The sequence below is a fragment of the Octodon degus genome, unplaced genomic scaffold (genome assembly GCF_000260255.1).
Source record: "Octodon degus isolate 3935 unplaced genomic scaffold, OctDeg1.0 scaffold00253, whole genome shotgun sequence".
Taxonomy (NCBI): Eukaryota; Metazoa; Chordata; class Mammalia; order Rodentia; family Octodontidae; genus Octodon; species Octodon degus.
Window position 1 is genome coordinate 2,455,825 of NW_004524829.1, and position 18,119 is coordinate 2,473,943.

The 18,119-nt window shown below is 49.1% G+C and overlaps 2 protein-coding genes across 6 annotated transcripts in view; one reads left to right on the plus strand and one right to left on the minus strand.

Annotated features, from left to right (window-relative positions):
• Elac2 (elaC ribonuclease Z 2) overlaps positions 1-11,725 on the plus strand; it is a 24,186-nt gene extending 12,461 nt beyond the window's left edge. Inside the window, exons 9-24 of one of the 2 annotated variants that reach the window (XM_023706347.1) lie at positions 120-178; positions 271-343; positions 1,173-1,285; positions 1,915-2,010; positions 2,921-3,059; positions 3,136-3,221; positions 5,033-5,151; positions 6,632-6,728; positions 7,660-7,798; positions 8,277-8,315; positions 8,448-8,557; positions 9,092-9,191; positions 9,263-9,383; positions 9,592-9,670; positions 9,896-10,040; positions 10,554-11,725. In XM_023706347.1, coding sequence (XP_023562115.1) covers positions 120-178; positions 271-343; positions 1,173-1,285; positions 1,915-2,010; positions 2,921-3,059; positions 3,136-3,221; positions 5,033-5,151; positions 6,632-6,728; positions 7,660-7,798; positions 8,277-8,315; positions 8,448-8,557; positions 9,092-9,191; positions 9,263-9,383; positions 9,592-9,670; positions 9,896-10,040; positions 10,554-10,784 — 1,746 coding nt within the window. In that variant the 3' untranslated portion in view covers positions 10,785-11,725. The remainder of the gene's footprint in view (positions 1-119; positions 179-270; positions 344-1,172; positions 1,286-1,914; positions 2,011-2,920; positions 3,060-3,135; positions 3,222-5,032; positions 5,152-6,631; positions 6,729-7,659; positions 7,799-8,276; positions 8,316-8,447; positions 8,558-9,091; positions 9,192-9,262; positions 9,384-9,591; positions 9,671-9,895; positions 10,041-10,553) is intronic. The other variant, XM_023706348.1, reaches the window with a different exon arrangement.
• Arhgap44 (Rho GTPase activating protein 44) overlaps positions 11,086-18,119 on the minus strand; it is a 215,289-nt gene continuing 208,255 nt past the window's right edge. For 3 of the 4 annotated variants that reach the window (XM_023706351.1, XM_023706349.1, XM_023706352.1), the window contains one exon: positions 11,086-13,174. In XM_023706351.1, coding sequence (XP_023562119.1) covers positions 13,035-13,174 — 140 coding nt within the window. In that variant the 3' untranslated portion in view covers positions 11,086-13,034. Of the gene's footprint in view, positions 13,175-15,473; positions 15,525-18,119 lie in introns of all 4 variants that reach the window. The other variant, XM_023706350.1, reaches the window with a different exon arrangement.

Genomic DNA, 18,119 nt, shown 5'->3' on the forward strand with positions numbered 1-18,119 from the left:
CTGGCATGTGGTGCTGGGGGATTGAACCGCGGTCCCTGTGCTTTGCTAAGCTTGTTCCAAGTAGGTGCTTTAGACCACTGAGCCATCTCACCAGCCCCTCTGTGTTCTCTTTGTTACAGCTTCACTTGAAGAAAGGAAACTTCTTGGTACTCAAAGCAAAGGAACTGGGCCTCCCAGTGTGAGTGTCAGGGATGAGGCTGCTGGGGACCTTGGGTTCCCTCTGCTCTTAAAGAGAACGCATCTCACAGTGGCCTTGCGTCTTTCTTGCAGTGGGACGGCTGCCATTGCACCCATCATCGCTGCTGTCAAGGATGGGAAGAGTGTCACGTACGAAGGAAGAGAGGTGAGTCACTAGGTTTCCATGGTGACTCAGCACATGCACAGGCTGTGGGACACTGCACAGGGCCACCGTCCAGCGCAGGCCCTACTGACCCTGCTGTGGAAGGGAATGGGACAGCTTGAGGTTCGGGCGCTTGTCAGCGCCGTGGAACTCTTACCTAGACTCTTCCCACTCTCTGCACTGCTGTGGGTGCTCTGTAGATTCCTGTTTGGCATCTGGGGGTCCTCGTACACTCATGGATTCTTGTCTTTGTACTTGTGATGAGGACAGTACCTAAAAGCAACCTGTGCAGATGGGCTTTGGGTGCGTGGCCAGAACAAATGTCGCTGTGCTTTTCTGCCTTTTGTGGTTTGCGTTTTTGTTTATTTGTTGATGTGTGTGGTTTTGGTCTTTTTGTTTGTTTGTTTTGGTTTTTAGTGTTGGAGATTACATGTAGAGCTTAATTTATTTTCAGACAGAATTGCTAGGTTACTCATGCTGGGCTTGAACTTATGATCTTCCTGCTTCAGCCTCCTACAGTGCTGGGCTTAGAGGTGTGTACCACTAAATCCAGTGAGTGCCAACATGTTCTTTATCAAGATTTTTTTCTAGTGTTTCAGGCTGAGGATGAGTGCCTGTAGTCTTTACACCAAGCCTTGTTTTTTAGCCACTCCTCCCTTGAAATGTCCCCGTAAGCTACTAAACTTCTGTTTTTCTAAGTATAAATGGAAAGTAGGGAGTGTGATGGCGCTTCCGGTGAGTTTTGGGGCTAGGATGTATACTTACCAGTGGTCTTGCTGGCCACTCAGGGAGAGCAGCAAGCCCACTGAGCCTGCCCTGTTTGATTTTGCAGATTTTAGCTGAAGAGCTCTGCACGCCTCCAGACCCTGGTGCTGCGTTTATTGTGGTTGAATGTCCAGATGAAGGATTCATCCAGCCCATTTGTGACAATGCCACCTTTAAGAGGTAATGATGTGGGGTCTGTGGGTGGCAGAAACAAATGTTCATGTGCTTGCGGAAGCCAAGCCCAGCAGGGCCCCAAGGATTCAGGGGCTGAGCTGGGTCTCTGCGGAAGCTTGTGGTCCAGGTGTGAAGTCCATGTCTGTCCATCCTCTTGGCAGGATTTATCTCACTACTGGTAGTTGTACACGTAAAATAGAAAACATGGAAAACCACAGCCACCAAGGACTAGAGCATTCTTAAAGTTGTAAGTCTAGAATACATTCTAGAGCCATCTGAGTTCTAAATGACCATTATTTGTTTTGTTTTTGCATACATGAATTCCTTCACTTACCTACACCAAACCTAATGAGGTAGGGCAGAGTATTTTGAGACCATGTTTGTCAAGAGCTTATGTTAAGGGACAGAACTACAGCCTAGGAACATCCTCTGGGCCTGAGTGCCATTCTGTTTTGTCCCTTGGAAAAGATGGCCAGTTTTGTGACTCAGGTTTGATCCAGGGTAGACTCTGTGAGGCATGTTCTGATCCTTCTCCCAGGACACAGCACTCTGCGCACAGTCCCCATGGGTGTGTTTTTGTCCCGAGTTTGTGTCACTGCACGAGGCAAAGGCCTATTCGCTCTTCCTTTGTCCAGGTACCAAGGAGAGACCGATGCCCATGTGGCCATGGTGGTTCACATGGCCCCCGATTCTGTGCTTTTGGACAGCAGGTACCAGCAGTGGATGGCGAGGTATGGAGCCCGGCCTGCCGAACATGGGGCACACTTCTGGGTGGTGCTGTATCCCTCACAGTTCAGTGCTCTCTGCCTTCACTTCTGCACCTGCCGGCATTTTCTCTGAGAATCCTGCCTTAGGATTTCTGGACTTGCCCTTTGGTACTACTGTCTAGGAGAGAAACCACCGCTAGGTGGCGTGGTGTGTGTGTGCATCCCCCTCATGCAGGGCTCGATTTCACATCTTTTTATACCCTTCATGCTCTCCGTGGTGTCTGAACCAGAGAGCCTTCTTTTGGTCGATGGTGCCACGTGTTATCCTAAGTCAGAGACTTGCAAATATGAAAGCCACTGATCATTGACTGCCTCCTGTATGTCAGCCAGTGTGTTAATACTGGACATCTCATGTATCCTAGTCCTCCCAGCGTGCCTGTGAGATGGATGTTCTACATTAGGGTAATAACTGGGAAGTGAGAGTCCAGAGCCTAGTCCTCTGTTTTCAGCTTCAGGGCGGGGGGCATCTGTGGTGCCCTCAGATTGCTTGTTAGTGCCCCCCTTTCTCATCTCTGCATAGCTTCTTGCCCCATTCCTGAGGGTCTTGAGTCCTAACAGTCTGTTTTTCTCTTGTGAGTTTTCTTCTTGGACCCTACACTCCATGTTGTCTTCAGATCTCTATCTGAACATTCTAATTTTTCTTGGATTTTCTACCACTTTTTCCAGCACACCCCGGGGGCAGCTGTGGTAGGCAGAGAACACTGGACCTTGTGACGGAAGAAGCAGATAATGCCTGCCCACGTAGAAACTATTTGGGGCAAGTGAGAGATGTCTTTGAACACTCCCATCTGTGTTAGGCCTTCTGATCCACAGTGCTGCCCCTTGGGTGGTCTTGGTCCCTAATGGATGCATTCTGTGGTTGGTTTCACCCTAGGTTTGGGCCCAACACCCAGCACTTGATCCTGAATGAAAATTGTGCGTCGGTCCACAATCTTCGCAGCCACAAGATTCAAACGCAGCTCAACCTCATCCACCCAGACATCTTCCCTCTGCTCACCAGTTTCCACAGTAAGGTAATGTCCAGGACTGTCACGGGGAGCCCAGCTTTTGTCCTGTCGGCACTATTGAGCATGTTCTCATCTCTTCTAGGAGGAAGGCCCGGCCCTCAGCGTGCCCACTGTCCGGGGCGAATGCCTGCTCAAGTATCAGCTCCGGCCCAGGCAAGAGTGGCAGAGGTCTGTGCCATTCTGAACCAGCACAGTTGTCTAGGTTGGGCAGACAGCATTTTGGTAAATAGCCAGGTAGTGCATGTTTCAAGACCTGTGGGGCCATGTGGCCTTTGTTGTAAGAACTCTGCTCTGCCCTCATACCACAGGAGAGGCTTAGACAGTATGTAACGGTGTGGGTGTGAGCCTCATCCTAGTTTGGGTAAGGTTGGAAGACTTGGGACCAGTGATTATGTTTTTCAGGAATTGTTCTCCATGATAATAGTGATAGTGATGATCGTTTTGCAGTATAAGAAGTGTTTGCTGAAGGAAGCCACCGGTCATCTTGTCACATAGAGAAAGGGACTTAACAATATATTTTTACAGTGGACTAAGTGCCTGCTTAGGCAAACTCAGGGACAGGGTTTTGACCCTGGAACCACATGCTGCTCCAACCTTGCACCTAGGTGCCCTGAGCCACTGAGTCTGGGCATGGTGGTGCAAACCTATAATCCCAGCTCTGGGGAGGCTGAAAACAGGAAGATCACTAGAGTCCAAGCTGCATAGTGGGACCCTTTAAAAAATACATTTTTAAAAAAGTTGTATTTTTAAGTTTATATATGGGGGTGTATTTAAAATATGTGTATGTGAACTTATGACTTGGTTTTTGTCAGTTTTTAAATATATCTTTAGTGTCCAGTAGTGGGTTTTATTGGTACTTCAGTTGTAGGTATTGACTCCTTCACTCATGCCATGAGGAGCTCAAACTGTTCAGATGTTTCCAATTTTTGTTGTCTTAATGAAAAAATAAATGTCTTGTATGTAAGTCTTGGAATAGAACTCCGTCCCTGATGGCAATTTATGCATGTGAGATTGTCAGGTCATAGTGCGACTGTTCTTCATGCCCTCGTAACTCTATACTGCTGTCCAGAGAGCTTCTTGCCAGTGTTCTTCAGCCAGGAGAGTGAAAAGTGCTCCACAATTTTATTTTACATTATGAGCTCTGAATCTGGAGTCATTTAAGTTTCCTGGCCACCGCACAGCGTTGGTATGAAGAAAGCCCGTGATCCGGGCTGTGGCCAGGCGTGGTGTGCAGTTGCACTTGGCTCATGCAGTTGGTGGTGGTGTGCACTTGCACTTGGCTTGGGCGCCTCTACGGTAGGGGGACCCGGCCCCCAGGCTTCTCCTGTCAGCACCTGCCAGCAACTCACGTTGTGCTTGGAAGACTTCCAGTTCGGTGTCCACCCCAGACCTGTTGAAATAGAATCTTGAGAGTCGGCTTCAGTCTTCCTTCTTAGGTTCCTGGTGATTTTAAGAGCCGTTAGTCTCGGTGTTGCTGCCCAGTGTAGTAGGACAGCGAGGCTAGCATTACCAGTATGAGCGTTATCAGGCTCCTTGCAGAGCTCCTGAGTTGGTTCTGCATTTTGCCAAGGTTCCCAGCAATCAGCTCTGTGTACTTGGTTTGAAAGTCACTCTTTAGGACTCAGATCTTCAGCAGGTGCCACCTGGCAATGTCCAGAGGCACTTTTGGCCATTACTGTGTGGGATGGAGTAGTGGTCAGAATAGGACAGCTCCCACCACAAATGCTCATCTGGGCCTGAGTATCAGTAGTGCCCAGTTGTCTGGCGTTGAGGCTGAGAGATGCTCCGCGGAACTTGAGCTCTTCAGAGTCCATTCTGAGATACCCCACATAGCTGAGCAAGGTTCCAGAGGCAACCAGGCTTGGCCTGACAGAAGGCTTGGCATATGGTCCGCTTGAACTGATGCTAGATATCCGAGCCAGCACTCGGTGAGCCCAAACACCCCATTTTGGTCACTCCGTATGCCTCTTTCTTTGTAGGGATGCCATTATTACCTGCAACCCTGATGAATTCATAGCCGAGGCTCTGGAGCTCCCCAATTTCCAGGAGAGTGTGCAGGAGTACAGGAAGAGTGAACAGGATGGCCTGGCCCCCACAGGTGAGTAGGAGACCACAGGGCAACCTTCTCCTAGGACTTCGCCAGTTGCTGTGGACCTCGCAGCACTGAGCAGGGTGTTCACGAGGCATGTTCTAACATGTTCATTTGTATTAGCCTGGGCTTCTGTACTCTGTCTGCATTAGTTACAGCCTTTAGGGTAAGGTGGTAGAGTTTGGGAATTCCACAGCTGCATCCCATCCAACACTGATTTTGAGCTGGTGCCCAGGGCTTTTTGCAGCGTGCGTGTGTGCATTGTTTTTGGGATCCTCTGTGGGATCCTGCGGAGAGATCTGAATGTACACTGCTTTTAGAGGGCCGGTCCCACGGTTGCTTTTAAGTGTGCACAACGTACCTGGCCAGCTCAGTCCTTTGTTGAGTTTTCCTCACCCGTTGGAATAGTACTGAATTTTTTATTTTTTATTTTTTTTGTCTTTGAGACAGAGTTTTGCTCTTTAGTTTAGGCTGCCCTCGAACTCTCCGTGATGCTCCTGCCATAGCCTCCCCAGTGCTGGGCTTACAGGTGTGCACTACCATGCTCAGCTAATAGTTAACTGAATTTTGTGACCTCTGTGCTTACTGGTTTTTCTGGTATTATTTTTAACCAGTAATATCCAAAGAGAATGCCATGGCGTGGGGTTTTAATTTAGCCAAATGACTTTTCACCAGGCATGCCTGCCCCTGTGGAGGTCAGCAGTTGGCAGGCCACAGAGGTGGGCAGACCGTCTCCGCTTCCACCCATATGTGTTTTGGGAAGACTGACTTCCCATCATTCCTTGCTCTGTGCATGATTGATCGGCTGTCTGATGTGTAAGTTAAAGACCCACTGAGCTTGGGGATCCTTCCAGACACACATAAGGACCTATCGGGCCAGGTTAGGTTGAGCAAAGGACACTGACATCACTCAGCTCCCTGGATTTGACTTCTGGTTCTGCTTCTTCCCTTGTCTGTGGAGACCTGGCCCTCTGCACTGTAAAGTTGCTGAGTGGCACAGGCTGGCCACGAACGCATGATCTTCCTGTCTCAGAGCCCAGGTGGTGGGAGGACAGGTGTACACCAGCACATGGACCAGGCTATAGTAATTTTTTTGTTTTGTTTTTGTAAAGGACTGTAAACTGTATTTGCTCTCCTTTCCTGTACACCTCTTTCTTGGCAAACACTTTGATGGTCTCACACTGATGAGGAAACCCTTCTTGGGAAGGTAGATGCCAAGGCCCCCCAGGGTCCCTCCTGGAAGCAAGGACTAACTGCCTTGCTTGCCTCTCAGAGCTAAATGCTGGCTCACTGTTTGAGGCTGTAGAAAGGAAAAAGTCCCACAACTCCCACCGGACACGCTGGCTCAGACAACAGGCTTTTAGTGCTCTAAAGTTTTTCTGTATTAGCCTGCTCAGTGTAGGACAACTGTTGTTTGAAAAGTAAGTGTTGACTTATTCTTGACTTCCTGATGCAGAAAAGTGGACTATTGTGTACGCATTTTCCACAGAGAAAAAAAAACAGTATCCAGAAATCATCTTCCTTGGAACTGGGTCTGCCATCCCTATGAAGATTCGGAATGTCAGTGCCACACTTGTCAACATAAGGTAGTACTGCTTCTTGCCAACAGCCATCTGTCATAGAGCACACTTACTTTTCAAACAAAAGTTCTGTTCCACTCACAAGGTTAATAATTGTCCATTATCTTGGAGGATGAGTAATGGGCCTTATTCCCTTCTGTTAACTTCCTTCTGGGAATTAGCAAAACCCACCCCATTGTGATTTTTTATAAAAGAAAAAAGAGCTAATACTACTGTCTGATTTACCCTTGCTAAGAAAGTCTCATTTAATTTTCCCACTAGTTCTATGAAGTGGTAAAGAATCTTACTAATTGGTAAACTGATACTTAGAGATTCCTTTTTCTGTGAATCCACAGCACGGTAAATAGCAAGGCTAAAGTTTGAACTGGTATTTTGTATTGTCCCTCTAACTTCTCACTGCTGGCGTGTTAAAAGTGTTGCATACATTGATTTCATGTTCATCTGCTTTATTAGATTCCCTTGAACATTTTTTCTTTTAGTTGATGTTTTGGGTTTGCTTGGGGGTCATTTATCTGCAGAGAGATAGAGGTCTTAATCACTGGCCTTATAAAATGCAGATGGTACCTCTGCAGATAGGAGAAAGGAAGACTGCAGTTCCGGGGTAGTTTAAATTTCACTTTGTCATCTTCGATGCTAGTGATGAAGTAATCACCAAATCGTGCGGTAAATGCCCACAGCGATAGGATGTACCCGAGACCATGACTGAGAAATGTTGGGGTGATCGCCAGCTTGCTTGCCACATACTGGCTTTCTACAGAGAGGACAGACTTAACTACTTTATGGTTAAATTAACTGGCCTTTTATATAAGCTCCTCAAAAAGAAGGTATGAGAGGTTATAGAAAATGGAAATTTCCCCAGTCTCCACTTGTTCTCCACTAAACAAGCATTCTGCAAAGCCTTTCTGGTTGGGGTGAGTCTCTCACTCTTCTTCCATAGCCCTGACAAGTCTCTGCTCCTGGACTGTGGTGAAGGCACATTTGGGCAGCTGTGTCGTCATTACGGAGGTGATGTGGACAGGGTCCTGGGCAGCCTTGCTGCTGTGTTTGTATCCCATCTCCACGCAGACCACCACACGGTGAGTGTAGGGTCAGACCCAGAGTGCCATCCTACATGGAGGTGCTGTCTTCCCTCTTCCAAACTTGTGGGGAGTCTTTGCTAGGAAAGGGCCTTTTATAAAACCCTAGTGCCAAGCAAAAATGCCTCATCCCTGCACTTGCATTTTCATGTGACAGTACAGATGTGGCTTCTCCCACTCTTGAATCTTGCCTTTTTCGCAGCCTCCTGGAAGAAACTAGTCAGATATGTGAGAGGTGGCTCTGAGGCCTTTACTTTGGGCAGCCCTAGGGGCTCCTGTGTCCCAGTCTAACATGGCCATGTTGCTGTCTTGTCTCTCATGTTTCATGTGTCAGCAGGGGCTACATCCCTACCTTGGCCCTGCTAGAGGGCTGGTGCCAGGCTAGAGAGATGAAGGAATTTTGTAAGACACAACTCAGCATAGTGGAGAAGACATTGAATGTACACCTGGCTGATCAGTACTTGTTTTTCCCTCCCAGGGTTTGCTGAACATTCTGCTGCAGAGGGAGCGTGCTTTGGTAAGTACAGAACTTCAGTGACATTTTGAGTGTCATTGGTTTTCACATGAGCCTAACCTCCTGCCCCTCCAAATTCTTTTTTTTACTGACATGTTCCTCCGTGGACTCAGCACTCGGATCTCATTGTTTCAGGCATCTCTGGGAAAGTCCTTCCACCCTTTGCTGGTGGTAGCCCCCACCCAGCTCAGACCGTGGCTGCAGCAGTACCACAACCAGTGTCAGGAGATTCTGCACCACGTCAGGTGGGTGTCCATAGCTGCCTGACTGCAGGCTGCCGCCTTCACTGCCACTGTCTCCAGAAATTCAAGGTTGACATCAGGACAATTAACACTGTCCCCGGCAGCCTTGGCCTTGTTTGCTTGCCTTGAACCATTTCTTCCCCATCCTTGCTTACTTCTATACTGCTTTCTAGACTTGGGCTGGGATATCTTCATGAGATAGTTTCAGGGCCAGGCACCCAAATAATGGCTAGCTCAGCCTGTCCATTCGAGGCAGCTAGATGAGAAGGGACTGGCCCCATGTCACAGGAAGGCAGCCCATCCACCCAGACAGCTGTGGTCGATACAGCCCACACAATGGCGCATCGCCTGTTAGATTTCTTTAGCGAACTGAAGAGTGGACTTGGCTTTTTGCTTCCTGATTTTAGTGACTGCAATTTTAATTTTTCCTTAAGAATAATTGGAGGCTCTTGCTAAATATCTGAATTTTGATTCTAGGTGTTAAATGATCTTTTAAAAAATGTTCAGTATAATTTTTTAAATGTTTTATCTTGGCAGTTTGATTCCTGCCAAATGCCTTCAGAAAGGGGTGGAAGCCTCCGACCCCACCAATGGAAGTCTCATCAGTTTACTGTTGGAGGCATGTGACTTGAAAGAGGTAAGGGCCTTGGGCTGTGGGTAGTGGAGACAGGGACAGCAAGAGCGAGCTCCCCAGTGCTGCTCCTTCAGTTTCAGACCTGCCTGGTCCGGCACTGTAAGCACGCCTTTGGTTGTGCACTGGTGCACACGTCCGGCTGGAAAGTGGTGTACTCAGGGGATACCATGCCCTGTGAAGCTTTGGTCCAGATGGGTGAGTAGAGGAACAAATGGCCACGTGGGGCTTTGTGTAGCTGGCGGGGCCTGTGGACACATCTGTAGATGCTCTGGCTGTCTTCCTGATGTTCAGCTAAGCTGCAGGGTCCAGGGCGCAGAGCATTTCTGGATCTGGACACAGCTGTGATCCTTGGCCACATGCTGCTTTGCCAGGACTGCACCTTGATGGCCGTTTTTCTCCCCAGGGAAAGATGCCACTCTCCTGATCCATGAGGCCACTCTGGAGGATGGCTTGGAGGAGGAGGCAGTGGAAAAGACACATAGGTAGCAAAGGGTATGGTTAGCTGCCCTGTTAGCCAAGCCCAAGCTTGCTCTGGCTTTCTCTCAGGTGTGCTCCCTAATTGGAGTCTGACAGCCAGCAGACTGGGTAGCGTAAAGAGGTGCCAGTTGAGGATTCCCCTTGGCTTCCCCCGGGTGCTCTGGGCATTGCGAGGGCCAGAGTACAGTCTTGCCCTTGGCTCAGTGCAGCTGTGTCATGTTTGCCCTCAGCACCACCTCCCAAGCTATTGGTGTGGGCATGCGCATGAATTCGGGCTTTATCATGCTGAACCACTTCAGCCAGCGGTACGCCAAGATACCCCTCTTCAGCCCTGACTTCAATGACAAAGTTGGAATCGCCTTTGACCACATGAAGGTCCGTGTACTCTGTGGCTGTGAGGGTTGGGAACCTGACAGGGAGATACGGGCCTCCCTTCCTCTCATTTCCTGTTTTGCTCAGCCCTCCCTGCCTTCTCCAGCTAGGAGCTTCTCCCCATCGCTCAGACGGGATACCTTCCTCCTACAAGGACCTTCTAGATGTTGGTCTCAGGTTTACTGCTTGAACCATTCCCATAACCGTGCCACTGCCACTCCATGCAGCCTGTGAGATTGGTTCTTGAGGCGCACAGGCGGTAGAGCCAGGCCTGCCCTTTTGGCCTTCTTTGGGCCCATTTGGTTTTGTTACTCCTAGCAGGGAGGTGGGGGGCTTTCCTTCTCTCTCCATCTACCCTTCCAGCACTCGTTTCTTAAGCTGTGGTGCGCTGACTGGCCAGAGGGTATGGGAGGAATGAGAGCTGGTTTCTGTTCTCTAAGCAATCTGGGTACTCTGAGTGCCTTTCTCTACCTTCGCCCTCTGAGGCCTGTCCCTGTCCTCTTTCTGGCCTTCCAGGTCTGCTTTGGAGACTTTCCAACAGTGCCCAAGCTGATTCCACCCCTGAAAGCCCTGTTTGCTGAGGACATTGAGGAGATGGTAGAGCGCAAGGAGAAGCGAGAACTGCGGCTGGTGCGCGCAGCCCTCTCTCAGCATGTGGCCAGCAGCCCGGAACACAGGGAGCCCCTGCCGAAGAGGGCCCAAGTAGAGGAGCCCCAGAGCCCACAGAGCAAGAAGGCCAGAGCCTAGTGAAGGTCTGGACCCACCCCGAACCCTGAAGTCTGTATGCCTTGCACCCGCACATGCTCCTCATCCTGCCAGGAGCAAGAGCAGGAGCTGGCAGAAGGCAAGTCACGGTCTGTGTAGCTGTGCTGTGTCCTGGGCTCTGGGCAGCACCAGCCTTCCAGATACGTCTTTTGGCTGGGCCTGGCACACTGCAGGATGTGTGACTGCATTAAGCATGAGGCAGATAGAACCACAACTCCACAAGTCAGTTTTTAAAGTTATGGAAATATGAGTGGCACCCCTTGCCTACTAGTGAAGTGTTTTCCTCAGAGATAAGCCAAGTCACAGGGGAATGCTGGATCAAAGTGTCCCAGACTCAAGGATTACAATTTCCAAAGAATCAGGTGCGATAAAGATTGTGTTTGGAATTACAAGGTTTTCAGCTTCATCTTGGCACTGCTTCGCAGCAGTCTCCTACCTGCCAGGGGCCTAGAAGAGCTTTGCAGACAGTGAGAATCTTGGAGCCTGTCCCTAGAGAGCTACCAGCTCTTTAATAGCTGAGTCTTGACAGAAGTCCAGCTCATGGCACTGGCTTTATACATCCGGGGAGAGCTAGGCCAGTTCAGTGGATCAGGGAGTATGCTTCCTTATCTCTTGAGAAAATGAAATTCTACCTTTGGAAACACTGGAAAATGTTCACAGTGGGCTGCAGGATTTTAAGAGGTTAGTGCTTGAAGTCTAGGAGCATTTTCAGAGTTGAATCTACTATCTGCATGTTCTCCCTACATAGGAGAAGATGGGAAGAACTTTAGAAAAACAGGTGACAAGAGCAAGGATAGCCTTCTTTCCCTAGTGACCTTCAGCCTTCCCCTAACAGTGCAGGAGATTGGTAACTGTCCCATGGCTTCACTCAAATGAGAACATGTGCCAAGCTTCGGGATAATAAATCTATTTTAATAACATTACTTTTGACAACGATTTTTACATGTATTTAAAGGTAACTTTCAACCCCTGGGCTCCCTTACAAAGTGGGGATTGAACTGCCCTTGCCAGGAGGTGAGCAAAGCTGTAACATCAAAAGTCCTCAATCCCACTCTCAGAGAATGGTGGCTTTACACTGTGTTGGGAAAAATAACTAAGCATTTAAGTTTTTTCGTTGTGTACCTGTACATTGGTTTAGATTGAATGGCTCAAATTAAACAAATATAGAGAGATTTCGTATATACAAATATTATATCATGTATAGGTATATTATATCTATTTTAAAAGGATAAAATTTTAAACTTTGACTTTGCATGCATGGTCCAGATCTGTTTCTGACCCCTGTAACCCCGAAGTGCGGACGGCTCCTCAAGGCCTCCTGGTCCCCTCCCCAGCGCTGGATGGGACTAGATGAGAAGGGATGAGCCACAGATGCTGGTGCGCAAAGCAGGCCACAGCGCGGCCAGTCACTGGGCTGGCGCCTCCATAGGCTGGTTTCACACTTCTACCTGCTTTGGGTAACAGAATTATTGCTATTCCGCTTTCGCCTCTAGAAAGAACAGACAGTTACTTTCAGATGCCTGATGTGTTTGGGGCATGGGGCACTACTTTGGGCACTTCAGACATGGTCAAGGCCCTCTTTAAGTTCAGAAGTACAAGGTGATGCGTGAAGGGAGCCTTTAGTCATGTGGGGAGGGGAATGGAACTGTAAGTGAAGCCATGTACTCTGGAGCCCTCTGACTAAGGGTGACCTCAAAAAGGTTTTCCTGGGCTGGCCCACCCCTGCACAGCAGACAAAAACAGTGCCCAGGACTTCTGGATTTCTTCCTCCAGTCCAGCTGCAGGTGAGGAGTCCCCCTCCGCACACACCTTTCTTTCTGGCCCATTAGATACTACAGGACCACAGGTGTCCCTGGCAGGGCAGCATCCCTCAGGTGTGACCAGGGAGTGTAATCCTTTCCTGTTCCCCTACATCACATTTCTGACAAGCCCTTGGGCAGAGGTGGGTGCTGCTTGGCATGGAGGCTGAGAATGGATTGAAATAGGCACAATGTCAAAAGGCAAAGGTCAAACAAAAGGCCAAAGTCACCACCCAAAAGGAACAAACAAAATCTGCACCACCTACATTTGCCACACAGACCAGAGATGGCAATTTTATGCCAAACTCCAACCTCACGTTGGAAGTGACAGGAAAGAGCCAATGAAGAACACTTGGCAAGCTCAGGGACCCCGCTCCTGGCGGTGTGTCCCGGGGCCGTGTCTGTATGTACACGCGGATCAGGTGGGAGCCCATCACAGGGCAGTGCTCTCAGATTCCTCCTCCGAGTCCCTCTTGTCGGTCACCGAGTGTCGCCGTGTGTGCTCCAGGGGGCTCAGGCGCAGTGTCGATCCCAGCTCTATGTGGATGGAGGGAATATCAAAGTGGACAAGATCTGCAAGTGGCAGAGAGAAAGGGAGGTGAAGGGGCTTCCAGCTGAGGGGCTAATGGCAGGCAAATGGTTAGCCTTAGGAAGTAGGGATGGGTTGGTCATTCTAGGTTGAGTCGCTTAGAGCTCGGTCACTCACAGTACCACCCAGGTTGGGTCTGCTTTGCTTCTGCTGTGAAGGCTGGGGGAACCAAAGCCTCCAAGTCCCGCTGCAGCAGCTCAGGGTTCAGCCCAAAGGAAAAAGGGATGACACTGCACTTAACTCTCAGTAAGACCTGTGTGTTGCAGGCAGGGCTCAGTAAGTACTTTTGGGGACCTAGCTCAGACTCCCATTAATTCTCCCAGGGTCTTGGGCCAAGGGATGAAACTGGAGGGTAAATGGAAAAGGTCAGTCCTCACTCTGAAACATGCAGCAGATAGAGCCAGAGGGACCTTCCTTGGGATCCTGCTGCTAGCTGGAGTAACCTTGATTCCCTGTTTGCAGAAAAAACACCTCTTCTGGCCACATCCTTATTAGGAGCACTTCCTGCGAAGATAAGCAGGAAGAATACCAGAAGTAACCCAGCTCAACATCTGTGGACATCTGTGAGTTAATACAGACAAGACAGAGGTCCTAAGAGCCAGCAGTGTAGGACAAAGAAAGCTCCAGCGGACAGATCCCCCCTGGGATCGGCCCTGGAGCTGCAGCTGCTGCCCAGCTGGGGCCCAGAAGGCCAACTGGCCGAAGCCCTGGGGCCTGTAGGTGAGCAGAGTGTGGTGGAGGCCGGATTCTTTGCTTCTGGTACCATCGTTTCCCTGTGCTCAGTTTCTGGACCTCACTTAGCCATGCTTCTCACAGAGGCCACAGTTCCCACTTCAGGTGCCAGAGGATGGCAACCTCACAAGGGAGTAGCTCTGGCCCACGGTGGGAAGATGGGCTTTTGCTTTTCTTTTTTTGTAAAGCAAATGTTCAGACTGAGGAATATGGTACTGACTGTACAGACATGAACTTGGACATTGTCCTGAAAGACATTATACAGACATAGAAGCTCCCGCTTTCACCCAGACAGTCCTCAAAATGTCATTCCAGCCTGACTTCAACTTGCTGCCTGAGGGAAGATTTTAAGGGTCAGCTCAGGCAGTGCCATTTGCACCCCACCAGTCCCCAGCAGGTGGCCCTCAAGCCTTGAAGAATGTCTATGCGCTGGCCTTCCTCTGCAGACATGGGGCTGTGCTCACGTGGGGCCACCCACCAGGACATGTTTCCTACAGGGTCCACAGTGACAGTGTGGCCTTGGACAAGCTTCTTAGCTACCCTGTGCTTCAGCAGGCACATGGGAGTAACAGGAGTGGTGAGGAGTGCAGACGTCCCACAGAGGACCCCGCAGGGAAGCGGGACACTCAGAAGAACTGGCTTTAGGGGCGATGCTCACGCCCAGTTGCACTCTTGTGTAAAGGGGGGCAGGGATTTTACTGTGCACGGTGGCTCTGAGCATGACTGGTAGGCCTACCAGGGGCCATCAGGTGCCCTGCCACTAGTCTCAGTAGGGTCGTGTACCAAACTGAGGGGGGCCCCATTAAATACAGCCTATCCTACTGGGGCTAGAACACCTTATTTCTCTGATTTCTTTCAGGTTCTTGTCTCTGGTTTTAGCTTTTGACATTTATTCTTATGGGGGATGAGATTAGGTAGATAGTGACAAAATGTTACTGGGTGGGAAAGAAAAGATCTGGCTAGCTATTATGTGGTGGGGAAGGATGGATTCTAAAACGATGGCTTCTTCAGGATTTTAGCCTAGACAAACATAGGCATTGAAATTTGGGCCTGATGGGATTGCTGGTGGGCAGGGCCACAGACTGCAGCAGTGGACTCCATGTGGACCACACTAGGTGAATCCTCTCCTGGGGACAGATTCCTGAGCAGAGGTGCACTGGTTCCAGGGGATTGGGCAGAAAAGCTTCCAGTGGATATATCCTAAGAAAAATAGATTTGTCACTTGCAAATCTAATGTAGGGAATGATGTGGGTGGGGCTGAAACCAGGTGACTGGAGAGAGGTGGGAAAGAAGAGCTAAGACATTTGCTCGGTGCCTCCCTCAGGTCCTTCCAATGAAAAGAAGAGAAAAAGGCCTGTGATATCCAGAAACCAAATAAGCTCTTAGACAGCTCATCCTTGCTGAGGGTGGGGAAGGCTGGAGAGAGAGGCAGCCATGCGGTTGGTTGGTCTGAGCCACGTGCAGAAAGGAGGTTGCTGGGGGCAGGCAGGCGGCTGGGGCGGCTGGCCTGGCTGCAGGGAGTGGAGGGAGGTGAGGCTGGGGCCAGCTTACCCTGAAAATCCCCCTCACACGTATCCACACTGCGTCACTCATGTCAAACAGCTGCAAGAACACAATGATAGGATTCGGAGAGAGGAATAAACATGAAACACGAATGTAACAGAAACACTGGGCCAAGTGTCACAGTTCCCAGTCGGCCACACTCTGAAAGCATTACAGATTCTACACTGGCTTGGAGACCCGCATGTGTGCACAAACAATGGTATGCCACCAATAGAACGTTAGACAAAATGGGATGGGGGCCCAGGGGCGCCTTAAAGCCACCAGGCAGAAAACCATTCTGTCACAAGCGGTAGGAGCGCTGTCCCTCCCTGCCTTCTCTAGCCCCCTCTGGCCCCGGAGGTTCTCATTCTGCTCTTTTCTGCCTCTCCAGTGACATCCTCTGCTCATTCCTGCTGTGGGCAGCAGGCAGTTAACAGACTTGCTGCGCTGGAACCTTGCTGAGAGCTACCCGGGCAGCTGTTGCCTCTCGCGAGGGCAGCAGTGGCCTGTGCCCTTGTCACAGCCCACTCGGGAAACCAGCATCACCCTAGAAACTGCCAGCAGGGCATGATGCTGTCACTTCTCAGGAAGGTCTGTCCTTAATTATTCATTAAGCCTCAGGGTAGATGACAGTAGCTACACATTCAACATTAATCACATCCAAAAATAGAGAAGCCAAATCACCAGACGGCTCTTTCCCATAATATTGAAATTTCCTGACCCATCACAAACACTTGTAAATTTGACTAGCATTTTTATTGGCAGCAAGGAGCCAGATTCCACCAGCCCCTGGCTTCCATCTCATCTAGGAAAGAAAATCTTTTTTTGGAGGACATACCTTAGGGAAAAGGACAGAGTGTGTGTGAGTGCGCATCAGGGCACCCTAGGACCTAGCACATTTTCTGTAATGTACCGTGTGTTTGAAAAATATATTTAAATTTTAAAAAATTTATTAAAGACACACTGCCATCAATTACCCTGAAAAAGCTCCTCCTCGCTTCAAACACCTAGCCCAACATTCTTGCCACTTTCTGAAGACTGAGGAAGTCCCCTTTCTTGAATGTCTCTAGTTGTGCTGTCATGGCTGCCTTGATACCCTGATTGATTCAAAGTGTGCATCTTTCATGGTCATTTTGACTTGGGAGAAGAGCCAGAAGCCAGAGTGCCAGATATGTTGAATAAGCTGGATGCGGACACCAGCTGCTCCTGAGCATCATCCACTGCATTACTGATCCAATCTTGTAGACACGAAAGAGGACTTCCAGAACTGCTTCAGAAACTGCAAACGATAAGCGTACCTGAAGCCAAAGAGAGTGCTTTGAAGGGTCCTAAGGGCATTGTGTCTTTTGCTATAATACATTTTTAGAAATTTAAATATTTGCCACGTAGTATGAGATTGATGTATGTGGATATATGGTTTAGTTGGTTCTTGTTTGTTTCTCGTATTGGTGCCTGAACTGAGGACCTTGTATGTGCGAAGCACATACTCCATCCCTTAGCTGTACCCTCCGGGTATCGGTTTATGTGATGGATATATGAAAATTAATGTGTGTGGATGTGTGGGTGGTGTGTATGCATGTGCAGGGGATGTGTGGCATATCTACCATGTGTATATCTGTGATATGTGTGCTGTATGTTATGTGTGGCACATGTGCAGTATGTGTGTGTGGTGTATGTGGTGATACATAGTACATGTGGTATATGCACAGTGAGTGTGAAAGTGTGTACGTGTGGTACATATGTGCTGTGTATGCATGTGCTATGTGTGGGTAGTATGTATATATACATGATAAGTGTGTGTATGTGTGTTTATTCCACCCCCAAACGCCTTCACCTTGTGTTATCTGATGCAGTATTCAACAGATGTGCCTGACTCTGCCCTGTGCTGAATGGGCTCGTTCTCTTCCAAGATGCAGCACCACATTCTGCCTGTCTCCCTGAATAAGGAAAATGTCCAACGAGCTTTAGCATCTACAAGTCTGGCCTGGACTTCATAATCTTTTGTGGTCAAAGTGTCTGGGAGATACTTCAAAAGTATCTGCCCTGAGGAATAGAGTTTTGCTACAATTCGAAATGTTTTCTTGGGAGAAGACAGATCCTTTTTATTTTTAAATTTGAAGCAAACCTTCTATGTCATGGTGGGTTGCTGGAGGAATCGGGTGGAAAGGGGAGGGAGAAAGGCGCACACAGATCTTTTCTGAAAAGGACTCTTTTTCTAAATATACAAGTAGAAACACTTTTTTCAAGACTTATAGTGGTAGCTCGACTGATGAACTTGATTCTTTCCATGATTTTGGTTGCAGACTTGAGTTGGAGGGGAACCAAATCAAATCCAAGGGGTAGGCTCAATCTTCACTTTATGGGAAATCTGATTTGGTTCTCGTCCAGTTCAGTTTGCGACCAGAATCAGAGTCAAGTTTGTGAAGAAACAGTTTTGGTTCTTACCCCCTCTTTTCCAAGCATGCCTTTGTACCTGCTCGCTGCTTGGGCTCGGTCCTGGGGAGCCCAAATCCAGCTGTTCTGTGATCATAAACAGTTTCCAGCTCACCTGAAGCCCAACTCCAAAGGGGCAAGGGTGCGCAACCCCCAAATTAGGACCCGAAACAGCCCTTGGCTGGTGGGCTCAGCTATATCCAGTGAAGCATCTCCTGCCTC